Source organism: Polistes dominula, unplaced genomic scaffold, assembly GCF_049000335.1.
Source record: "Polistes dominula isolate Pdom_NZ unplaced genomic scaffold, Pdom_raw_medaka contig_82, whole genome shotgun sequence".
In the NCBI taxonomy this organism is placed as follows: Eukaryota; Metazoa; Arthropoda; class Insecta; order Hymenoptera; family Vespidae; genus Polistes; species Polistes dominula.
In genome coordinates this window covers 5,906,751-5,932,074 of record NW_028301046.1, presented here as the reverse complement: position 1 = coordinate 5,932,074, position 25,324 = coordinate 5,906,751, and the positions used below count along the sequence as shown (strand labels likewise).

Genomic DNA, 25,324 nt, shown 5'->3' with positions numbered 1-25,324 from the left:
TATATCTGCATTGTGTCATATGTTATATTAATTTGTATTTGTCATAACTTTACATTCGCATTATCTGTACACATGTGTGTATAAATATATTAATATGTATATGTATACTATATAATATATATTGTATATTATACTAAAAAATATATTTATGCAACATAAACATAAATAAATGTATCTTCAATTTCAAATTGGAAACAATGTGCCGACAATTATAAAAGTGGATTATGTTAAAAAATTGAACAAATTTATTTTATAATATAATTTAGAATCGCGCGGTCATCTCAATTCCAAAGTCAGGCTAACATTCCTCAAAAATTTGAAAAGCAAAAAGACCCGAATATAAGCCAAGACAGGTCCTATCAAGCTAATGACTCAATTTTAGTCACAAATCCTATGATTATTGTAATATAAAATAAATTATCAAATAAATATATTTGTTCAATTTATTGACTCAGTCTTATATATTATATTATATATATTATTGTCAATTTAAAAAAAAATGATATAACAGATCATCTTTTCTAATTCAGACATTATTTTACAGTTTACAAGTGACAACATCGGTATATCCCGTTCCTAGTATTTGTGCAGCCGATCAAATAACGGATTGGTTTGAATCTCTCGCCGAGGGTTTACAATGGAACGTTCGGAAAAGGCAAAAACATTTGGACGAGCTGAGTGATTTAACTCATTCATCTAGCAACGATACCCTTGACTCTTTGGACCGTGACAGCTAGGCTAAGGGCATGTGTTATAAATAGGATAATAACCATTTAGCACAATTGGTAATATCAAACATAAATCTAAAAGATTTGTGCGAGTGCCTCTAAAGTGATAAGAACATGGAGACTCCTTTACTCTACGGGATAATAGACGACGGATTTTGTTCTATATCATCATAAAAAGTTATTGGAACCAACTATGCCGGTGTCACAATTGAAATCGATCATTATTTTAATTCTAACAACTTTTAAAAGGCGAATATAGTATACACGTTCGCTCTCATAGTCATCGATTTGTACGATAATATTTTAAATGAACATCGACATTCATGCAATCATAATGTTAGTGTCGCATTATTCGATGATTCTGATGAGTTGTTAAGAAGAAGCCCCGGCCTTAGTCGAAGAGCTAATTGATATTTTATTATACAGAGGATCAAACACGTGTAAAGAGGTTTAAAACACGTGCATTAAAAAAAAATAGAGAAATCGTATGTTTCTGTATTTCTTTTTTGTTTCCTTTTTTTTTATATATCTTAGAATATATTCCAGAGAAGCGTTTTTTTTTATCTTGGTACGTTATTATCATTATCAACGTCGTTTTATAAATTACCGACGATAAACCACGAGCCATTTCATTTGAACTTTACATCATACTCAAAATGATCGTAATAAATGAAGTGAAATTACACACACACACACACACACATATATATATATATATATATATATATATATATATATATATACACACACACAAAATGAAGCTATTAATGCGCAAAAGATTTGAACGAAGAATACAACCGATAGTTGTTGTTTCAATTATGTTTCAACATCAACGTCGATCGTGAGCTCATAATAATAATCGGTTCAACCGATGAGAAAATCATCGTAATTTTACTAAAAAAAAAGATTCTCATATAATAATTATAATCGTGTAATTTTATTGATTACCTCTTTGAGATCATTATATTTTTATTGATTACAATAAATGATAAATCATTGTTGTATTATAAATAGAATTATATTAAAAGTATTATACAACAGAAACAAATCTATAATTAAGGTTATTCTTTGAAAATTAATTCGATTGAGGAATAATGCTTAAATTTAGTGCCAATGATTACAATCGTTGACGATTTTTACTGTAAAAGATATGTCGGAGATAGAATCTTATTAGATGTAATCAATGAAATCATTTAAAATCGTGAAAATTATCATTTTTAATATTAAATGTTAATATAATGTAATATTTTTATTGTTAAATTATACACATATATATGTATATATGTCATTTTTGTAATATTTAATAATTCAACTTAGAAATTATTTTCCCTCTTTGCATCGAAATTCGATAATTATTTATTCAAAAATTAGTATCATTTGTAAAATTCTTTGTGTTTCTTTTAATAAGAACAAAATTTTCCTTTTTTTATACTCGTTTTAAATTCAAATAAAAATTTGTTATGAATTCATGAAAATTATATTTTCTTAAATATTAAATGCTAGAAATTTTTAATTTATACTTTCCTGTTTCATGTTCAAAAACAATGAATATGTTTATTTTTTAATTTTTGCGAAAGAAATATTATTTAAATTAATGTAACAAATGAATGATGAATTCGTTTGCAATCAAAAATTTATAATTTAATCGTCGAAAAAAGACAAGTATTATCATAATTTTTATTACTTATAATAATTTTTCAAAAAAAAAAGGTTTCATGCGCAATTGTGTTTTGTTTCTGTTTTGTCAGTTAACGCTGCCGCTCTTCGAGCTTTCGTTGATGTCTGTTTCAACCAATTCGTCGAACCTTTTTAAAATTATGCTATAAATACATAACGTTGAAAGCGTAAAAAATAAAATAATACATTTGTTCCATATGAGAAAGTGAGCGAGAGAGAGAGAGAGAGAAAGAAGTGAAGGAAATGAATGAGAAATGGTAAATGAATTTCGCGTAATTTAATGTGTTAACGTTAAAACAAATTTTTTCCTATGAATGTAAGTCTTTTTAATAAAACCACTTTTTTGTACAGAAATATATTCTTAGCCAACCTTTTTTGATAAGATTTCTTTGAAATACTTAAAACGAAAAATTATTACTTATCGGAATTAAATGTGTAATAAATGATGAACGATTCAAAATGCTAATGAAATACGAAGAAATAAGAGACAAGCTTGTATTGTATTTATAATAGCTAATATACCTATATTAGGTATATCTATATATAATACCTATCTATTGTACCTTATTTTTTGTATTATTTATTTCTATGCTATATAGGAAACTGCGAAATCTACAGTATGTACATGCGAGAGTTTGGTTTTATGCAACGAATATCTCTTATTAATATTAAATCTTATACAAATAAGTAGTAGGATGTATGTCTACGAAGACATAAAGTTTATTAAAGTACCTGGATTAGAAAAAAAAATTAACTTTATTATATCTAATATTAACTAAAACTTTTAAATTCAAAATTTATTCGATTGAGAAAAGTTAACATAAGTCCCATAAGCATATATATTATATGCATTATGTTTTATAACTGGTGGTACAAACGAATAGGGAGTTAATTTTACGTGATAAACTAAGTCGATAATGTAGAATAAAATTTATTCATATTAGTTTCATCTCTAGTACCTGTGGATACTTCTCGTAATCGATTCTATTTTTACTCTTAAATCTTTACTCTGTTTTTAGTTTTTAGAGTTGTAAGCTCAGTCGAGTGCACGCATACTCGGAAAATGTTTAAACTTGTTTTTCTCGAAAACAATTTTTATTTTACATGTTTGACTTATTGTTAGTTTTTCACGTAGAATTTAATTTTTTGTTCATTTGTATCACCAATTATAGGACACCTCGTATGTTTTCTTTACTCTTACATTTGGCTATATCAGTCATAGTTACGCGATGATTCAACAAGATGGAAGTATCTAATTCTATTATATAAAGAACTAATTAAAATCCTACAAGAGCAATATTTACATTGTCGTTAAATCAACTAGATAAAATTTAATAAGATCTTAAATCAGAGAGAAAAAAAAGTTGATTTATGAGATATATCGAATTCTAGATGAGGATGGGGGGAGGAGGTAGGGATGATGTGTAAATCTTCTTACTCGTAATATTGTAATGTACAAATTCTTTTCCTTAAAATTATTAGCTTAGAAAAAGACAGTCTATGATTGGGGTTGCGTATTTATCTGAATCGTACGCAAACGTAACTTTGCAATTTTCTATTGCTTTTTTTTCTTTTTTTGGTTGTTCTTTGTTTATCCTGTTTTGTTTAATCTCTTCTTAACAACTTAATCGCTACGTAGGTACGTCAGTCTCATACAATCCCTTTCGAACTCTAAACTGGTATCAAAAAATATATATGTGTAATACCCTAAATTGAAAGTTCAATCATTTACAAAAATATGAAATGTGTGTGCGTGTGTGTGTGGGTGACGGTGGGTCGGTTGGGTGGTGAAGGGGGAGGGGGTGAAAGTGAATGCAGTTGAAAATTTACATCTGCCTAACATTTACACAATGTAAACGTTTGTTTTAATTCTATTTTTTCGTTTTCTCATTTTCTCCTCCTTTTGTTTCTGCTGCTCCTTCTTTTCTTCTGCTTCTTCTTCCATTCTGCTTCTTCTTCTCTTCCTTCTTTTCTTCTTGAACCATCGCGATCATCAACCCTCTACTATCGCCTGACTCTACTCGCCGGCACCTTTAGTGCCTGCAATTCATGTACGTGACCGTTTCGCCGTTTACGACGCGAACGTAACGAGTACAGGCTCGGATGAAAAGTGCAGGTAAGTGGTTGCCTGTAGAAAAAAAAAAAAATAAAAGAAAAGTCCAATTACATTCGTAAATCGGAGGTAGCTTGGGAGAAGTGGTTTGATGTTTTTTGTATAAAGAAAAGAAGAGAGGAAGTTTATAAAAAGAAAAAAAAGAAACAAAAAAAAAGAAAGAAAAAGGAAATGCATGTTTCGAACGAGCAGAGAACACGAAAACTTATATATATGTATATGCACGACATGCAGAAGAAAAAAAAATATCGAAAGGATCCTTTTTTTATTCTTTCAATCGATATCACAAATAAAAGGAGAGAGAGAGATAGAAAGAGAGAAACATGAATCAGAATAATTGACTAACCTAAGTTGTTATTGGCACACGTCGTTAATTATCGGATTAAAAAAAATCTTGCTTGCTAAAACCAAAAAAAAAAAAAACAAAACAAAAATAGAAACGAAACAAAACCAAAAGAAAATAATAAATAAAAAAAGAAAAAAAAATTTTTTTCAATGCGGGAGTGTTAGTACTGTTAGGTCACACACTCACATGCCTTCTGAACGTCGTCGCCATTCGGACAAGACGGCTCCTGAATGTAAAGGGCCGGTTTGAGCGGTTTACCGTCCTGATCTTCCACCTGAATTACCAGACCGTAATTGCCCGTGTTAGCATATGGACTTCTTGGATCTACTCTCCAAAATTTAAGTCCCTGTCGTATGTCTAAGGCCAAATGAGTTCCTACGCTCGTTAATGGCGTCATCACAGAATCCATCAAACGTTTCCTTGCTACACAAAAAATTATTTAATAATAATATAATTTAATAATGTTCTAAAGTAGGGTGCCCGATAGATCTTATTTGAAATTTTGTTCTTTTTTTGAATATAAAGATAAAGTAATATGTTGTGTCGTAGATTTTTATTACCTCGATGTTTTTTCAAGGCTCTCGTGTAATAATAGACCGATATTCTGATTCTCTTTTCATCTTCCTCATCTGGTATGTCCCCGTCGCTATCATTCGTTGACGACAACGTCAAATTTTCCTGCGGCAACTTGTAGATCCTCAATTTCGCAGCGATCACGTGCTCGTCCCACGTCAGATTTAATCGAAAGTGCATGTTCATTAAGAACGGGTCCGACCAAGCTTCCTCATCCGTATTACGCGGTAATCGACCTGTAACACGTTAACGAATTTTCCCATTAGTTTAACTCAAATATATATATTTATTCTCTTCGTTTCTTAGACGATTAAATCAATGATTAGATTACTTACAAGTAGGTGGAAACATAGTCAGTTTTTCACGTTGAACCGTATTCGCGTTCGAACTTAGATTGAATCTTCCCGTTAGTGCCAATACTCTTGATTTTATATCTTCGATCGCTTTCTGCCCTTGACTGTAAAAATAATTTTTATCGTTAATTTAAATTGCATTATTTTAATAATACCGAGAGAGGATGAGATTGAACAAAAATAATATGGCATGCTAAACGATTTTATTAACAGCAACAGCCACCAGCTAAACAAACTTACTAGGATCATTCGTAATGTTTAAATATTGTACACTACATATATAGTGTATCTGAATAAGTGCGAAATAATATCTTTAACATTTTTAATGAAACAAGTTCATACAAGAATAACTGGGTGTCACAGAAGTTGCTTGACCGAACTAAAAAATTAGAAATTTTTATCTGTCACGTATTTAGACTGAGTGCAATGTTTAAAATAATTTTATTTTCTTAAAAAATTTTAATTTATTATTGAACGAAGAATTTTCGATCCTGTACATAAATGCTCTGCGAAAAATTGATTTCAAATACACATAAATGAAAATCCATCGGATTTACTTGGGGCTTTACTTTACGAAACAATAAGATTCAATGTAAGATATAAAAAGAAACTCTCATTACGATTTTGAAACAAAATCAAATGTGGCATAAATAAATATAAATGTATTTTGTAATCTATAAAAGCATCATTTATTATCTAAGTATTATCAGTTCTCTATATTGATTAAAGATTACGTCGATAAACATTTTCTTTTACTAAAACTCAATAAAAAAAATATCTCTCGATTAGTATCATGAGAGAGAATGTCTATCGAAAGATATTAATGATTTAATTCTTGTCAATTAATTAATTAAAAAAAATTAGTAAAAAAATAATTTAAACACACAAGGAAGAACAAGATTCATATCGATGATAAAGATTTCTTTCTACTAGAATCAAATAAAAGTACATTTCTATTGGTATCTAAAAAGAAATATATTATATCTATCAAAGAGATACAAAAAAATTTCTTTTCAATTAATTAAAAGGAAAGAAAGCAAAAAAAAAAATACCCAAATATCTATACACGGACACGTGCACACGTAAGGAAAAAAAACTTCGTTGAGGTCTCGTATTACGAATAATAATACCCTCACTCCTAATCCCTATAGATGATTTTTGAGCTCCGATTATGAAATAGCAATTATGTGCACGCCGAGCTATGAAAATCTTCACCTCGAGAGACTATTTACGAGGACTTCCGTGTGTGCTATGATGCGATAGGCAGGCAGGCAGGCAAGCAAGCAAGCAAGCAAGCAAGCAAGCAAGCAAGCAAGCAAGCAAGCAACCAAGCAGGCAAGCAAGCAAGCAACCAAGCAGGCAAGCAAGCAAGCAGGCAGGCAAACAGGCAACGATGGTCAGTGACCTAGAAAGAGGCTACAGGCTATGGGTCCGAGTCATTTATTATACGCTCTAGACAGCGGCTAGACGGACAGTGAAGATATCGGCACCCCGATCGGTTTTCTCTTTCTCTGTCTCTCTTTCTATCTCTCTTTCTCTCTGTCTTTTTTTTTCTTTCTCCTTTCTCTTTGAAACGTCTCTTGAGGTATACACGTGCGCATATCTTATGTGTATAGTAAGCGTGTTCTACAAGCGCGCGGTGATTCTGTATTAACGCTTGAACGTAACACATGAATGCAGTCGTTCCGAGGCCGCGCCTCGAATCTCCAAGGAGTCTCAGGACTCGTCTTGATTTGCATTCCACGTTCTTCTTCTTCTTCTTTTCCTTCTTTTCCTTTTTCTTCTTCTGCTTTTCCTTTTCCTTCTTCTTCTTCTGCTTTTTCTTTTCCTTCTTCTTCTGCTCCTTCTTTTTATTCCTCCTCTTATAGAAATTTTCTTTTAGATTTTTGACTTTTACAAAATAATTCATTGATTATTGTTGTGCTATAATTTTAAACGTTACGTTTAACGAGTTCAACGTGACTCATCATCGTTGTATCTTTCTGCATATACTTACTTGTCTTTTCGTTCTTTTTTTCTTTTCATTGCTTCTTTTTTTTACGAGCTCCGTAGGAAGAGAGATAGATTTTTATCTTTATTATGCTATGTGAGAAAAAAAAATAAATTAAGGAGAAGAAGAAGAAGACTGGTAGCTCCTCGGCATGTATTTCTTTTTTTTTTTTACAAGCATTTTTCTCTCGAGATAAGATTGCTACGAGAGAGAGAGAGAGAGAGAGAGAGAGAGAGAGAGAGAGAGAGAATGAGTGAGTGAAAGAGTATATTTAATAGGTGTGTATATGGGGTACACACAGAGACAGGTATTTTAGAAATGTACAGAGGAAACGTTACGATCGTTTTTTCTAAGGGTTAAACTCGAGCCGATGTTCGCGTCAACGACCTCCACCCGCGAGAAACACAAGAATTTTTCTTTCGCGGTGAAAGTGAGAGATCAAAAAATCTTATGTGTTTAATTTGTAAGAAGGAAAGTGTTGTTAGATTTGTAGTTTCTATTTTATTTTATTTTTCTCTCTCTTCTATTTTCCTTACTTCTTTTTTTCTTCTTCTAATTTTTCCTTTTTCTATTTTCAAAATATAAGGTCTACCGGAAAGTACTTTTTGATAATGTCATCCTCTTTTGTCTGCCCATAATGGATGTATGTATTTTTTGTATGTATGTATTTATATGTTTAAAATGTATTTTTATATATGTATTTAAAATGTTATTAATATATTAATCAATATATTTAATTTATATATATGTATTTTTGTACACATATGTGTTCTCAACCGATGTTTTTCAATATTCAATGAGATTCGTAATATTGTTAAAACATATCATTTTATTTTAATTAAAAAACGAACAGTAATTTTTCGGTATACTTAATATAAAAAAAAAAAAAACAAGAGAAGGAGGAATAAAGAGTGTGTAAGCTGTAGTGTAGAAGAATGGAAAGTATTCTTAATCGTAATCGGGTTGAACCGAAGTGGGGAAGGGGAGGGGGGGGAAGAAAAGAAGAGAAAAAAGGATTGCAAGAAATGTTAGGACGAAATGTTGGCTATCTCTTAGGTTTGATTCTAGGCATGCTCGTTGATCTAGCCGTGTCCAAGTCACGCATTCTACGCCGTCTCGTTGCGTACGTGCCTCGTCTGACTGCCGTCTGGTCTGGGAAAGAGGACTCGCGAGTAGAGTCAGTCTGGAGGCCGTCGTCGAACATGAGAACGGATCCGGTAGGATTACGAACATATACCGTAATTTCTATCTTTTCTTTTTGTTATTCTTTTTTTTTATTATTCTTATCTTTTTTTAATTTTTTAATTTTGTTTTCCTATTATAAGAGATCTAAATTAAAAACTTAGAAGTTGATATATAAAAAAATAAAAAAAGAAATAAACGAGAAAAGAATTATTAGAAAAGAAATTCAAGAGGCCAAAGAAATTAAATTAAAAGGCAAGAATTATAAAAGAATTATTAAAAAATCAACGAATAAAAAATAAAAAAACAACGAAATAAATTTCGTTCAAGAAAGGTAAGTAGCTGTTCACTTGTAAGCAACTTGAAAATCAGGAGCACACTCTGGGTAAAAGTAAAAGGTGGAAGAAGAAGAAGAACGAACGAACGAAATGAGTATTGGAACGAGTTATAATAGGTGGTGGTGCATCGAGAAAAGAAAGAAAAGTAAAAAAGAAATGTACAAGGAAAAGAAAGAAAAAAAAATAAAAAGAAAAGGAAGAAGATGCAACATGCATCTCGCTCGTTGACGAGGGTTGGATGAAGTCACTCGAAACTTCCTTCTTTATCCTTATCTTTTTTTCTTTTTTCTCTCTCTCTCTTTCTCTTTCTCTCTCTTGCTCTTTCATCCGTCTGCGTTCACGTAGGAAGAGAGACGCATAGACAAGGTCAGCGCATTAAATTGAAATGTGTTACATAACGTCGTAAGAGAACAGCCTAACTGCAGTCCGACTAGACACTCGGTTATTACGAGGGTGCTCAACTCGGCTGGGTAGACTGCGTTTAAGTATGCAAACGACGGTTCTCGATTACTATTATGACTGTCGCGAAAAAGAACAGACGCATAAATCGCAGCCTGAGACGTTAGTCCACCCTCTTCCTCCCTCCCTCCCACCCTCTATCTCTCTTTCTCTCTTCAACCCACCTACTTTCTCTCTTTCTTTCTTTCTTTCTTTCTTTCCATTCTTTCTTTCTTGCACGAGAAATTTTCGCCCTGTTGCGTTGTATTATGCATGCGTGTTTCTTTCATAAGAAATTGTATCTGTCATTTTTCTTTCTTAGAACAATCATTGACAACCGATGATAATTGGTCTTGATTGTTTTAGCTCGAATAAAATCTAACGTTCTGAATTCTACTTATATATACATGTATGCATTTATGTGTGTACGTCAGTCGTTTCTCTACGCACGCGTCTTTTTCTCTTGATGACACTAGTCATTGGGTATTACCATCCTGGTGATTATTGTTTTCTTTCTTTTTTTAAAACAAAATTATCTTCAATTACTTACAACGAAATGATAGTGACTAATATTTGAATAGAAAAACAAACTCTTATAATAGAATTCATGAGTTATTTATATTACGCATGGCAAAAAAGAATTAGGAAGTTAAAAGATAAAAATGAGAGTAAACTTTGATTTTTTTGTTCAAAATGAAAACTCCTAGACAACTACAAAATCAAGGTGTGCGGGTTGGATGACAAATTTCTTTTAATCTAACATATAAAATATTTTTTTGCATGATCAATCATATTTTTATTTTAGACTTGTAAGATTTGAAGACTTTTGTGATAAGCGAATAGAGACATTTATTGTTAAATAATTTTAATTAACCAATCCTCGTGTATCATTTGCATAATTCAAAATACAGCGTTTCATTTTGATGATTTAAAGTAACTTTGATCCAAATCATGGTCAATGAAATGCAGATCATGTTTAGAAATGTTCCTATTTCTTGTATATAAAAGAGAGAAAAAGAGATAGAATGAGTGAAAGAGGCTACGCCAGTGCCGGCACGAATGCATTTACGCGTCTAGACTTAATAAAATAAAAGAAAGGTCTCTCGCGCGCTTATCCGACCGCGCGGGAGGAGGTCGGCCAAGAAGAAGGAAGACGATTTAAAAACGCAGCTAGACTCCGACATAGTTAGGGAAATTCCACCAGGCTTGTCCTTCCTTAAATTACCTAAATCTTTGTTCTCCCCCTTCTTCTACTTCTCTCTCTCTCTCTCTCTCTCTTTTATTCTCTCTTTCTTAGCCCTTTCATCCCTTGCTTTTTTCTCTCTCTCTTTCTCATTCATATTTATTCATTCTACTATTTATCATTTCGATGCAAATTATATATAAAAAAAACAAAAAGACAATAAAAATGTTAATATTTCGTACAATGTAGTCAATCGAACAACCACGACAATAACTTCGAACGAAATGAATAATTATTCAGGCTCGACTTTGAAGTATACGCGAAAAAAATATAAAACGAACTTAAAGTAAGGGTGAGAGAAGAAGAAGTCGAAGTAAGCATGAAATACGTACATGGACCGATTGAAGTTACGAGCAACCGGCTTGAATCGAGTCTTCGAACTAAATCTTCATTTTTTTCTTTTTTCATTTTTTTTTTTTTGGTTGGACGATTTCGAAACAATTTTTTTCATTATATGACTGGTTACGAACACCTGCCTGGTTTTCGTTGCAAGGGTTTTCTGGGTGTTTTTTTTTTCTTTTTATTTTCTCTTACGAGTCACGTGTCGTGTCAACTTTCTTCCTTGTCCTTGTCTTTTTTTTTTACTGGAATCTATGTTGAATTATTATCAAATTATTATCATTTAATCATGTATATAAAAAAAAGGGTGTATTAAAAACAAAGTTTGCAATTCTTTGATTTGATTTATGACTCGTTAATTTATTTCCATTATATTATATATTAATTGTACTCACAAATTAAAATTAAAACTATAAATTGATTTAAATTGATCAAACTCTCCTACATTGTGCTGTTGCTTCCTTTCTAATATTATTAGAAAATTAAAAGAATGCGAAAAAAAAGATTAAAGAGGAAGAAAATATCGAGAATGAAGGAAGGAGGGAAGCAAAGAAACGGGAATGGTTCCTAAATAGTTTCTTTTTCCTTTCTTTTTCTTTCATTTTAATTTCTTTTTTTTTAGTTTTTTAGTTTTTTTTCTTTTTGACGTTTTGCCGTTACATTCCATCGAGATATTTTTAAATGACGGGGGCAACGTTTCGAGTAGAACGTCGGGTTCGTAGTCGTTGTCTTCTGTTCTAAAAGTCCCGCGGATTCGTGATTGCGCGCGGGCGCTTACCGTGCTTGCTTCCGATTCGTTGTTTTAACGATCTATTGCGGCGTTTTCTCGTGCACACACGTGCGCGAATAAATATCGCACGCAGTAAAAGTCTTCCGAGTTTGAGTTGGTAATTGGATCGAAAACGATCGAAATAAATGTTGGTTATTCTTCGACCGAAGAAAGTTCAACGACATGTTTTTTTTTACTATTTTTCTTTCTTCACGCAAAATTTTGTTTATTAAAAAAAAAATAGAGGAAGAGAGAGTTTCTAGCGAATCCGATTTCGATTAGAACATTCGTCGACTGATCAAAGAAAAAAATTAAATACAAGGAAATCATATTTTTGGTTAGAAAGTCAACAAGGCTTGATAGAATTAAGACACACTCGAATAAAAATAACAAAAATAAAAGAACAATGTAAATAGAGAATGAAAAGAAGGATAAAAGGTAAGAGGAGAAAAAAAGAAAAAGAAAATTGCACACGATATCCCTTACCAACGCGGTTGATATTTTAGCCTCGATGGAGGCTTACCTGTCGAAGGTTGATGTTAGGTTTCCTCTAAAAGACGAAAAAGCAAACATTTCGTGAATATCCAATGTTGCGCTCGCAACATAGGAAAGCTTAGCACGTAATAGATGAACGATAATTATTATTCAAGTGATTTTGCGTAAGAAACAAATATCTACATAATATTATATCATTGACAAGATGAACCAATAGTCCTACAGACAAAAAGAAAGATTCTTATACGTACGCAAAGAAAAAAAAAGAAAAAAAGGAAGAAATATAACGAACAAATAGATTTCTAAAAAACTTACTCTTTTCGATGAGCTTGAAGCATTTGCTGATAAGACCCAAACGATTGATTCTCCACGGATGTTAAATTGGTATTAGCCATTACGAGTTTGATTGTTTCAGGATTGTCGTTTTGATATTCGGCGGTGTCGTTGTCGTTTTCCCTTTCGTTTTTTTTGCAATGGGTTGTATTTTGTGCGTAAAACGAAAGAATTTCGTCGTCATAATTCAACGACGATTCGTTGTCTTCCACGTTTTCATAATCTCCAAGATTATTCGCCAAGGATGGTATTACTCGATAAACGTCGTCTTCGACCCATTCCAAACCTTCGTATTCGCTAATACGTTTGACCGAAGATTTCGAAGCATCTGATCCCCCGTTGTCGATTTTGCCCGTTGTAGAATCTTCTTTTTTTAATTCCGAATCGTTTGTGACATTATCATCTACGTTGTCACTAGAATTTTTCGATAAATTAACATTATTTAGGTTGACAGAATCGTCCAAATGAGTTTCTAGAATCTCCACATTATTGGTCAAATCGCGTAATCGATCATCGATTATATGAAGATTCTTAGATATCACGGGTAAAGAAGTAGAGGAAGGAGGAGATAATGAAGAAAATGAAGAAGAACGAAGAGGAAGTGGAAGAGGAGGATCGGAGGTAAAAGGGGGAAAGGAATTAGCAGTATTTGTAAGTGAATCTTCTACTTTCGTATTGGAGAAGTCACGATTAGTCGGCTGTTTTTTTACTGCATTTGATTTTTCCTCGGAACTGGAAGAATCGAATTCGGAATCGTCGTAACGTATCTTGAATACCACGTGCGGTTCCATTGCCTTGTCAAAATGACGATGAAAATTGTCAGGAGAATTTTTCTTATCTTCGGTGTTCTTTTCCTTTGACATCTGGTCATTGTAATCGTTATCACCAGTATCATCGGATCGTGTCTGTTGAAGTTCCATTTCAGTAGGAAGATTTTCGTAATCAAGCAGAGCTTGTCTATTGAACGCATCAAAATCAAAATCCTCGTTGTCGGTAGATTTTTTTTCAAATTTTTCCCTCTTCTTCTTTTCGCAATGTTTACTCTTCGATTTTATTTTTTCCATCTGGATTATTTCCAAACGTTTTTTCTCTTCCTGTTTGGCTAGTTCGTTATTACGAATCGTTAGAATCTCTGTTAAAGAATAATTCAAACTTTTCAACAAATTCATATCGGCATTGGTAAGATCACCCATGATTATTTTTATTATAGCTTTTTCCAACATTTTCTCAAGCTTACGTTCGTTGAACGGTACGGAAACTTTAGCTTCTTCGGTTTTCATTATTTCTCTAGCCTTTTCACCGATACTGATTGATTCATCATCGTTATTCGTATATAAACGATTGGTAATTTGTTCATTGGAATGATCTTTACTATTGCTATTGATATTAGATGTATGACGACGAATATGATGATGTGGGTTCCTACGAGACAAACCACTAACAACGATATTCATCACCAAAAACAAAACGAATACCCACTTCGATATCATCTTGTCCAAATATTAACTGAATCTCTTGAATTATTTGCAAAATCTCAAATTAGATAGACGTAGTTGTACCCTATCTCGTCAACAACTCGGCAATGATTCAAAGAGCATCTTCTCTATTTATAATTTTCTCTCTTACTCTCTCTCTCTCTCTCTGATTACTCTTAAATTTAGAAGAGTATTCTTAATCGATCTCGATCGAGAAAGTATGCGTAAGTGCATGCGCGTGTAGATTAAAAGCGCGCGCACGCGAGCGAGCTCGTACCGAGAACTTTGGGAGCACCAGGTGAAAGAGTAAAACACTCGTTGTTCTGGTACGCAAACGGTTAGCAAAACTGATGGTTGTACGATAGTAGTAGTAGAAGGTCCACAAGTTGACAATTCGAAGTCGCGTTGATTCTTTTTTTATTTTCACTCTTACTCTCGAACGTTAGCAAAGTTTCTAAGTCGCGTGAGAAAAAAAAACAGAAAAGAAAAAAAAACAGAAAAAAAATTTAAAAACCAAACCCCAATTCAATGAAGGCAAATAGGCTCGTGATGTTCCTACGAGTTAGGGAATATTGCCAAAATGACTTTCTCTCTTTTTTTTCTTCTTATTCTTCTTCTTCTTCTACCTTCTCTTTTACTATCCTTTTTCTATTTTCTCAGCAGAATGACTTATGTGCGTGTGCACTCGTCGAGCTGTAAAACTCGACTGAGACGTTGTGCCGCCTTCCTCACGGACATAATTCTGTCTACTCACTAATTCCGAGACAAGCACGAAGCCACGAGAGAGGAGACGGTGCCGGTGTTACTACGATAACTCCTCCTCCTCTCTCTCTCTCTCTCTCTTTCTCTCTCTTTCTTTCTCTCTCTCTCTCTCACTCTTTCTCTCTCTCTCTCTCTTTCTTCTTTCTTTCTTTCTTTCTGCTTCTCTTTCTCCCTCTCTTTCACCAAAGTTTTTCTCCCTCTTGCGTTCTCGCCTCCACCCGGTGTCTTCTACGTAGAAGAGAGACCCTTTCGAACGTGTGTCGCCTCTTCCTCTTCTCCTTCTTCTTCTCCTTCTTCTTATTCTTATTTTTATTCTTCTTTCACCAAAATCTTTCTTCCACTTATTTCTTTACCTTCTCCCAATTCTTTTTTTTTATTTCGTGAAAAGGATCGAACGTAGACTACGGTAAGATTAACTTCGATTTCGAGTTTCTTTCGAATCATTCGAATCTCCTCCTCCTTCTCCTCCTTCTTCTCCTTCCGTTTATATCATCGAATTTTCTCATTGAAATTCGATATTTTTACGATCGTTGTTGCTCTTCTTCTTTTTTCTTTCTTTTTCCTTTTTTTATTTTATCTTTTTCTTTAACAATTCAAAGATATCGTTCGTGAGAACAAGGGTTGTTATATAAAAAGTATTAGAAGGGAATAAAAAAGAAAATAAAATAGAAGAAAAAGTGTGAAAAATGTGCGTGTGTCTGTGTGTTCTTTTTTTTCGAGAAGCGAAAAGTTGCGTTGGCGTTCGTACAATGATTTCAGGGGCAGCCGACGTACGATTTTATAAGATGTCTCCCTCTCCGCTTCGTCTAGACGAATCGAAAGATATGATCTTTGAATCATAATGTATCGCTTTTAATAAATGCAGCCTCCGTGTGCGCGCGCGTGAAAATGCCATGCGCGCAAAGCGGCGCGCGCCCGTCCGAGAAACAAAGTGGGTCCTAAAAGAACAAGAAGAAAATGAAGAAGAAGAAGAAGTGGGGTGAGAGGATGAAGAAGGGTGGAGATTCAAATAAATCAACCGATTCCCCCATTAATAATAACGAGATTCTTTACTAAATTCCAATCTATTTTGGAGAATTAATTAATTTCTTTTATTTATTTCCATAATATCAATTTCACTGTCTGTTCTAATCACCTCATCATCGTATTAATTTTAAATTAATATTCTATCATTAGCACGTGTGTTATTCTCGCTGTTCTTTCGAATGGTAAATATGTTTTTTTTTTCTTTTTTTTGTTTTACGTTCACGATTAAGTTTTAAAGTAAATCTTAAAGATAGTAGCAAATTAATTTCCAATTAACATCGAAGAGATATTATTATTACTATTATTATTATTATTATTATTATTATTATTATTATTATTATTATTATTATTATTATTATTATTATTATTATTATTATTATTATTATTATTATTATGTCTTTTTTTTTCTTTTCAACCGGAAAACCTTGAAATATTGGAATGATCGTAGTAAAGGATTATTATTTTCCCTTCTCTTGTTTATCGTCTTGATTCGCAATGATACACCCTCGATTACCGAGAAACTTCTTGGAAAGTATGTATTACTTCAGACGTCCCTTCTTCTCTTGCCTGCCCCCTCCTCTCCCCTCCACACCATTCCTTTCTCCTTCTTCTTCTTCTTTTTCTTCTTCTTCCTCTTCCTCCTTATTCCCCCAGGTGTCAGTCATAATTTAAACAAGATTCTTTTCGCAGTCGTTGCAAGTTGGAACAGAAAAAGAGAGAAAGAGAAAGAGAATGAGAGAGAGGAAGAAAAAGGAGAAGAAGAAGAAGAAGAAGAAGAAGCAGCAAGAACAACGTACAAACGAACGTACAAACAAACGGTAGGAGAAATATATTTTTAGGATACTAGGAGGAGAGACGTTAAATTAGCGTGACGGCGTAAAACGTGAAAATTGGGTTAAAGAATTCGGTCCTCCAAAAGTGGTCCGCACCGTCTGGCCGGCCACCTAACGGTCGGCTAATACTAGCCTTTCGAAGGTCCGAACGGTTAAAATAAATCCTTCCTCTCGTCGACGTAGATCTCTTTCTCTTTTTATTTTTTTTTATTGTTCTTTTTTCTTGTTTTTGTCTTTTCATTTCATTCTCCTTCTTTTTCATTTTCTTTCTTGTCTGGATATATGCCGGAAGTGCGGCGTACCGCGTCTCGGATCTTTTCTAGACATTTTTTTTTTATCTTTTCTTCCTAGTCATCATCGTCGTTATTTTCTTCTTCTTCTTCTTTTACTTACACAAACTTCGATATTCTTCTTTATACCACATTCGAAGAAGGATCCGTCGTCGTATCGATCGGAACGTCGTAGTTCTCTAATACCAGAAGAAGAAGAAGAAGAAGAAGAAGAAGAAGAAGAAGAAGAAGAAGAAGAAGAAGAAGAAGAAGAAGAAGAAGAAGAAGAAGAAGAAGAAGAAGAAGAAGAAGAAGAAGAAGAAGAAGAAGAAGAAGAAGAAGAAGAAAAAGTAGAAGTAGGAGTAGAAGTAGAAGAAGAAGAAGAAACGAATTATTCGCCGAGCATGTCAGGGTCGAATTCGTGAGGTGGTAAACAAGTCGATCAGGAATGAGACGACGACAACGACGACAACGACGACGAGGACGACGAAGACGACGACGAAGACGTGTTTCACCACCCTTGTGTCACGTCCAGTTAGTCAAAGTTATCGGTAGCCATCTAACATAGGCGTATACTGACAAATACATATATATATAATATTACGCAATGAAAAATTGCGTAATCTGACAAAAAAAAGAAAGAAAAAAATGTATTAATTTTCTAAACAGGAGCATGAGAATTCTATGAAGATGAAGTATTCTTTTTTGCCCTCGGTCCTTTTTCATTTTTCTTCTTCTTCTTCTTTTTTACATTCAAACGAAAGAAAGAGTATATAATAATAATTGGTCATCATCAATCGATTCTTTCACGGTAAAAAGAAGGACGTAGGATGAACCGATCGTGAGGATTCTCTCACAAGGAAAGGCGGCGCCAATGGGCACGTGTGTGCTCCGAAGTGCATCCAGTTGCGTTGGATGCGTCGCACGCGCAACACGGAGGATGCTTCAGATGAGAGAAACAGTAAGAGAGAGAAAGATATAGAGATAGTGAGTGGGAAGGAGGAAGAGAGGAAGGGAGGGAGAAAGAAAAGAACGTGAGGAGGTTGGGAGTAGTAAAAGAAAGGGACAAAGAAAGGAAAAAGGAAGGAAGGGATAAAGAGACGGAAGGAGAAGGAGAGACAGGAACGAAAATGAAAGAAAGAGAGGAGTAATATCTAAGAGTGAGACCGAGAGGGAAAGAGGGACGAAGAAGAAGAAGAAGAAAAAAGGGGTAGAAGGGAGGGAATGCAATTTGATACGAAGCGAGTCCGCCGAATGTCCGCGCGCGGTGCAACGGTTGCTGACGTCAGCACCGAATCCTCCGTCGCGCGAGTCGGACGTACGGACAGACAATCTGGCGTCTAGACGTACCAAAATAAATAACGCACGGGGCCCGTCTCTCTCTCGGCTCGGCTCAGCTCGGCATCAAATTGTTGTTTGCACTCGTAACAGTCATCGTTCGTCGTCCTTGCCGGGGAGCCCTCTCTCGATGGGGACCTCCACGGAGGTCCTCCTCCACTCACAGAGATTCTCCCTCCCCTTCCACCCTTTTTGTGTTCTTTCTTTTTTTCTTCATTTTATTTTATTTTATTTTATTTATTCTCCTACTCGTAACACTCATGTCATGTGCTTGTATTGGTTTCTTGCTTGGCCGGCCCCGATGGTCATTATCGTTTTTTCGTCGGGGAGAGGAGAAAGTTTTTCCCCCTCTCTTTCACTCTTGTTCTTTTTTTATCACAGGTGAGAGATACACCACGCCGTAGCAAAATGATTCTTAGATGTCGTAGAGAGAACAAAATTTCCTAAACTCGAAAAAAATACGTTCTCCTTTGAAAAAACCGCCCACGCGTCGTCGCCCATTCTGTCGAACCAATCGAATCGGAATTGTAAAAGGAAAAAAAAAAGAAAAAAAAAGAAAGAAGGGATTGGGAGAGAACAAAAGAGAAAGAGAGAGAGAGAGAGAGAGAGAGAGAGAGAGAGATGGATTCGAAAAAATGAAAAAAAAAAGGAATGAAACGATACCATTGCGGGGGTAAGAAGGACGAAAAGACGAGAGGAAAAAAAGAAAACGAATGGAAATGGGTGCAATTTGCATTGGAGTCGTCCACCCTCCTACGTTTGTTCGATGCAGACGGCAATCTTGATAAGGCCTCCTTGGAATCCGGCAGGAGCCTCTCTCTCTCTCTCTCTCTTTTTCTATTTCTTTCTTTTTCTCACTAGAGTCCAGGCCGATCTCTTCTTGGAATTGGGATTTGAATTTCGAACAGATTGCGCAATCGAAATCGCGCACCCACGCATAGATTCGATCGTTTCTTTCGTTGTTTTCTTTTTTTCTTTTTATTTTATTTTTTTTTTTTTGGTTTCTTTTTTTGTCCCTTACTTTTCTTTTATTTATTCGACTATTTATTTTTCTGTGTCTTTTTTTTATAGTTTCTTATCTTCTCTCTTTTCTCTCTCTCTCTCTCTCTCTCTCTCTCTATCTTTAAGACCGATCGATGTTCCTTCCTTCTTGACGCGATACGCGATCTCTTTTTTTATATCATTCTTTCGATCCACCCTTCCTCTATTCTTTTTTTATTGTTCTTCTTTTACGTCGTTTAGAATCCTCTCGGCTTCGTCGAAGTTCTTTTTTTTTCTCATCGATACCTAGTTTAGATTCGATCCATTTCTAAAGTTTTAATTTGCATGACCGATTTTCGATCGATTTTTGATAGTACGAACTACTTTTTTATTATTCGACATCAACACGGGGCTAACTCTTCATACGATTTTTCATCTTATTCTTTTTCGTTCACGTCTTTTTATTATTATAATTTCGTACTTTTGAATGTGTGTGTGTGTGTATGTATGTAGCTGCGTGCGACTAAAAAAAGAACAAGAAGAAACAAAAAGATAGGATCGTCCCTTCCTCATTTTTCGTGGAAGGAACGAGGAAATTTATGATAAAAAAGAAAAAAATGATTTATAAAATTATGTGAACCTTCGACGTCAACCGGTTCGATCAAGCTGGTTCATCAAGGTCCTACTGTATACTAAGTTATATATTATATATATTAAGCAAGTTAACTGTGATGGACGATCACACTCGTCACGAAATATTGGCAATATTTTATGTTATCGCTTTATTTTTAAGACAAAGTATAAGGTACACACTTTTCAAAAAGTTCACCAAAGTTAACTGTGGCGATAATTATGACAGTGTCCTAAGTAAAAAAAAGAAAATTAGACACATTCATTTGATAATTTATTTAATAATATCGATAATTTTAACATAAAATATATCAGTTAAAGGTTTACCTATGTTGAATTACAAATTGCTATTAGATCGTTAAGGTCAAATTACGTGGATATGATTATTAAAAAGAATAAGTGACACTTTCGAAAAAAAGAAAAATAAAAAAAATCGTGTGCTCTTGATTTTGGAAAGATGATAAAAAAATGCTTCGTAGTATTGAATAGATATGAGAAAGTGTTCATAAAGAAGTGACTCGAATCCATGAATAAGGGAGATTAATAAGAAAACAACGAGTATAAAATAAATCATAAAATAATTTGGATAATAATTATTTATTGACTAATTAATTATTAAACCACTGTCATAATTATCGACACCTATATTGCTGGGTTAATAATTAATTTTGTATGTTAAAAAAAAAAAAAAAAAAGAAATAGAAAAAAAATTTGCATAGTTAGAATTTAGAATTTAGAAACTGGTAAAGTATGTTTTGAAGATTTGAAAAGGCTGGATCAGATAGTTTCGAAGGGAAGATGGAAAGGGATTGGAATCCGATCGGAGTGTCTGAAAGTGGTGTCGCGTGCTACGACGTATGTATTATAAAATAGAGTGACGCTCGTGTTCGACATTCCAACGTAACAAGAGCAAAAAGAAATGAGAGATGAAGAGGAAGGAGCCACATTGTAGCCACGAACACCAATGCTTACGTTTATCTACAGTTTCTTTCTATTATACTTACATCATCTTATAATCGTTCGTTTTAATCTATGATTACACTTAAAATGTTTTGTCGTTGTCGTTGTCGTCAAGAAAATTTGTCTTAATTCTATTTACAATAACGCACAAATATAATCTTTGCAAATAAATCGATTTTAAAAATTTTTTTCGAAAGATAAACATTGTTCGTTATCCGACAATTAAATCGAAACTTCGAATAAAATTTGATAAAACATTTATAAGGGAAAAAATAATTTTTAAATATTTTTCAATACATTTATTACAATGAAACAATCAAATCAATTTTTTAACTATTTAAACCTTCCTTCCGTGTATCAAACATTTCACGAGTTACTCGTTTTCAACATTAGGCCGTTTTCTGAGGAAATATTTGCAACTTATATGCACTAAAAAGATCAACAAAAAACGCATAATTATACTTTGTTATTAATTCAACTTTAATGTGCTATGAATGTTTACTTAAGATTTCTATTTGATTACTTCTTTAACGATTTTAATCATAATTACATCCATAATTATAACAGTTTTACAAGTAAAAAAAAGTTTATTTTATAATTTACCGATCATTAAAGTCGATCAACGTGGTTAGGGTAGTAAAATGGATGAGTGACCCGCCGAAGAAGCAAAAGGAAAAAAAACTATGTGTTTTTGACTCCAGAGAAGTAGTAAAAAAACACGACCTCTTATTAGTATTGAATAATATAGTATAGTATAGAAGTGACTCGGACCATAAAAAAAGGGAGAGTAAAATTACTATACGAGAGTAAATTGTTATACAATTTATATATTATGTTAAAATTTATCTCAAAATTAGAAAATAAATCATAGAATTAAAGTATTCCTTTTTTTTTTAATTTTTTTAATACCTATTGTCAGTCGCCCACCGTAATCACATTATCGGAATAATTATATAATCATTTTTTTTTATTTTTTTTTTTTAATATTTAAAACGTAGATGAGAATTTTTGATAAAAACATATTAAATGTTGAAAATCATCCGATACGGTCCAACGTCTATTTCCTTCCCGTGATAAGATTTTGTTTGTCATACGTGCCCGACGTGCACGTATTAAAATCTTAGAAAAATTCTGAATTAAGAGAGTCGACTGTTATCAGCAGGAAGAAGAGATCGAATCCGATGCTACGAATAAGTGGATGAAATGGAACGCAGGAAGGAGAGATGAAGGCGGAAATGCAAAAAGATGCTCCTCATCAACTACTGTGCGTTCTAAGAAGATGAAGAATGAGAAGAAGGAAGGTAGGATGGATGGAAGGAAGGAAGAAGCTTTGGTACTCAATTTTCTTTCGCATTCTCTTGTATCGCAGTAGTTTCTTTGTACCAGAAAAGAAGACGAGTTTGGACCGTTGGTTTACGATTTCTACTCGAGCCAGCAAACTACATTCGATTCGAATTCGTCTTCTAGAATTTATCAACGTTTGCTTATGTTGGATTTAATGTATAAAAAAAAAAAATAAAAAATAGAAAATAAGGTCAAATTTAAACACATAAATATAAATGATAAGTTATTCGTCGAAAACGAAATCATTAAGAAAAAAAGAAAAGAAGAAAAAAAAATAAAACAAATAAGATAACATATGTCAATTTGACAAAGGATCTTGTCAAATCGACGTTCCTTTCGATCGGACATAACGAAACACGCCTGATTGTGAGTGTATCTCGTATTTCGCTATCTTAAACGTGTCTGGCATCTTTCCAGAAACCTAAAGCTGGCTAACTCCGTCTGTCTAGCCAACCTTTTACTACGTAGAAGTGGAAAATAGAAAATGTCACGTACAAAATTATCAAGGACATAGAAAATGGATCTTCCAATGTTGCAGCTAACAATAAAATCGCGTTCAAAGAAATGGAAGATGGAGTGGTTCCACTTTCGTAAAAATCGTTCCTACGAATATTATTTTTTTTTTAATTATATTATTAATAACAATATATATGTATATATTATACAAAAAATAATAACTGTTCAGTATATTATTCGAGTGTCAAATATTCGAAAAATTAAGTCTGCGTTACTCTGTGAAAAACAAAATGTTGCAACATATTTCTGGATAACACAAAAACGTCGCATAAAATGAATTTTTACAAATCCAAATTATGCATATGTTTAAAGGCACGCATAAATATTTGACACGTCATTTTAAAAAGATGTAAAATAAGAAGTGGTTATCAAATGTTTAATAAATATTTCTATTTATGTTATATAATATATACCTACATATTTTGTGTATATCTAATTTATAAACATTTTATACGTATAAACGATTGTATATCGGTTTTATACGAGGACGGAATGTCTGAATTTTTTCGTCATATCATGTAAACTCGTATTATTGGGGTTCTACTGTATCTATATGGTTCTTCTTTCTTTATTTTTGTGAACTTTGAACAGAAGGAAAAATAAAGTAATACGATCGTACATGCTATCGAGTCCTTGATCAAAAGGAGAAAAGTTTGAAGACGACAGCCAAGGAAACGTCTCTTGTCTCGTCTCGACGAGATAAGCGATGCATCGTCTTCCCGATTCGCTACGTTTCTTTGAAGACGCGTTCAGATGAGCCCCAGACGATTCAACCTTGGTGACAGACTTACTCTCCGATTACTCGGTATTCTTACGCGAGAACAAATCTTATATTTCATTTTGTACCCCTTCCCTTTTCTTAATAAAATACTCGTATTAACGATTTTACGCGAAATAATTTCAAATTAAATTCATATCCTATTCGTAATAATCGTATAAAAATTCTTTAATATTGTAATTCGAGTTACATAAAAAATTTATGGTGTTTTTTTTAAACGCTAAAATTCATTAGGATTAATACAAACATAGAGCGGTTTTTTTTTAACAATCAATTTTTTTACAAAATGTAATAATAAAACTATAAATATACATTTTAATTTTTTCTTAAATAATTTATGTACAATAAGGATGTGTAGTAAATAAATTTGAAATTCATAATTGCAATATTTTAATACTTGCCCACTTTTGCCCTGACTCTATAATTTATACTATATTATAATAATATAATATTTCTAATTTACATTTAGTTTTAATTATAATATTATAATTATTAATCAAATTTTACAATCTATTATTAATATAGTTAATAAACGATGCATTCGTTTTTATGTGTGCGGATAATTGTTATCTTATAAATTAAATTTTAACTAGTAAGAATATCTAATTAACAAATGGTAATGCTTCCTTTTTCTCTTTCTCTCTTCTGACGTACAAATCCAACATGTGTAAACGCTCGTATAATCGGTGTGTATCAGTCGTGATAACGTGAGCTGCATAACATTCTTCTAATCTGTATTACTAGAATGAGAATCAACGTTCTGTAAATTTACAAAGGTGTGGCATAGAAGAAAATACACTTCTTCTTCTTCGGAATAATAAAACGAGACGACTTGAATTTCTTTTTTCTAACATAAGTGCAAGAAAAATCGAATATCTTCAATGTTAAGAAAAATCTGAACAAAAGAATTTAAAATATTCTTGACATTTTTACTCGAACAGAATTATGGTTTCCTATGAAAGTGTAACATTTAGTCGCTTAACGTCGAATCCAATAGTGTGGGATTTTTCACCCTACAAAGCCATAAACACTTTAGATCGTTGTCTGCTACTCAGTTTTTTGATTTTTTTATTCCTTTCTTACTTTTTCTTTCTTATTCCAAAAGTGTGAATTATGTTTGTCGATACCTAGATACCAGAAATTAATCTTTCGAATTATTCAAAAAAAATGAAGTGATTTACGATATAAAATTTTACTAAAAAAAGGAAAATTAATGATTCTCAAAATTGATATTTTTTATTGTAAACCTTGAGATCCGATTCTTCTTTATACCTGTTTTTCTTAAGGGCTTATAGTATACTATACGTCAATCAATATGCATCTATGTATTTATATATACCTTTGTAGTAGCGATAAAGAGACAAGGAAATATTTTAAGTTAGATATCCATAAGGGTATTATATATTTTCAGGTATAAAAAAAACATTGGTTAGAGATAGTTTTTCTTTTTTTCAACAAATCCCATGATTTGCTAACCTTATGGCTAAACCGGAAA

General features: G+C 33.0%; 2 protein-coding genes and 2 long non-coding RNA genes across 19 annotated transcripts in view; 2 read left to right on the top strand and 2 right to left on the bottom strand.

Moving 5' to 3' along the window:
• LOC107074613 (NAD kinase) overlaps nucleotides 1-2,759 on the top strand; it is a 35,419-nt gene extending 32,660 nt beyond the window's left edge. For all 13 annotated transcript variants that reach the window (XM_015336207.2, XM_015336204.2, XM_015336208.2 and 10 more), the window contains one exon: nucleotides 545-2,759. In XM_015336207.2, the coding sequence (XP_015191693.1) occupies nucleotides 545-737 (193 nt within the window). In that variant the 3' untranslated portion in view covers nucleotides 738-2,759. The remainder of the gene's footprint in view (nucleotides 1-544) is intronic.
• On the bottom strand, nucleotides 1,644-15,903 carry LOC107074611 (uncharacterized). 3 transcript variants are annotated; one of them, XM_015336190.2, is made up of 6 exons: nucleotides 12,900-15,903; nucleotides 12,613-12,639; nucleotides 5,773-5,894; nucleotides 5,425-5,673; nucleotides 5,051-5,287; nucleotides 1,644-4,533 (listed from the first exon to the last, which is right to left on the bottom strand). In XM_015336190.2, the coding sequence occupies exons 1-6, from the start codon at nucleotides 14,405-14,407 to the stop codon at nucleotides 4,439-4,441; spliced, it is 2,238 nt and encodes a 745-aa protein (XP_015191676.2). In that variant the 5' UTR covers nucleotides 14,408-15,903; the 3' UTR covers nucleotides 1,644-4,438. The 3 variants fall into 3 exon arrangements, with proteins under 3 accessions (XP_015191676.2, XP_015191678.2, XP_015191677.2); XM_015336192.2 differs by having other exon boundaries at nucleotides 5,055-5,287; XM_015336191.2 differs by lacking the exon at nucleotides 12,613-12,639.
• LOC149031655 (uncharacterized) lies at nucleotides 7,309-12,606 on the bottom strand. The gene is made up of 2 exons (XR_016177572.1): nucleotides 11,314-12,606; nucleotides 7,309-7,872 (listed from the first exon to the last, which is right to left on the bottom strand). It is a non-coding gene; the product is annotated as an uncharacterized LOC149031655 (long non-coding RNA).
• Nucleotides 15,420-23,459, top strand: LOC149031654 (uncharacterized). 2 transcript variants are annotated; one of them, XR_016177570.1, is made up of 5 exons: nucleotides 15,420-15,560; nucleotides 15,914-16,133; nucleotides 16,629-16,712; nucleotides 16,871-16,998; nucleotides 22,354-23,459. It is a non-coding gene; the product is annotated as an uncharacterized LOC149031654 (long non-coding RNA). The 2 variants fall into 2 exon arrangements; XR_016177571.1 differs by lacking the exons at nucleotides 15,914-16,133; nucleotides 16,629-16,712 and having other exon boundaries at nucleotides 15,437-15,560.
• Nucleotides 23,460-25,324: the final 1,865 nt, after the last annotated feature.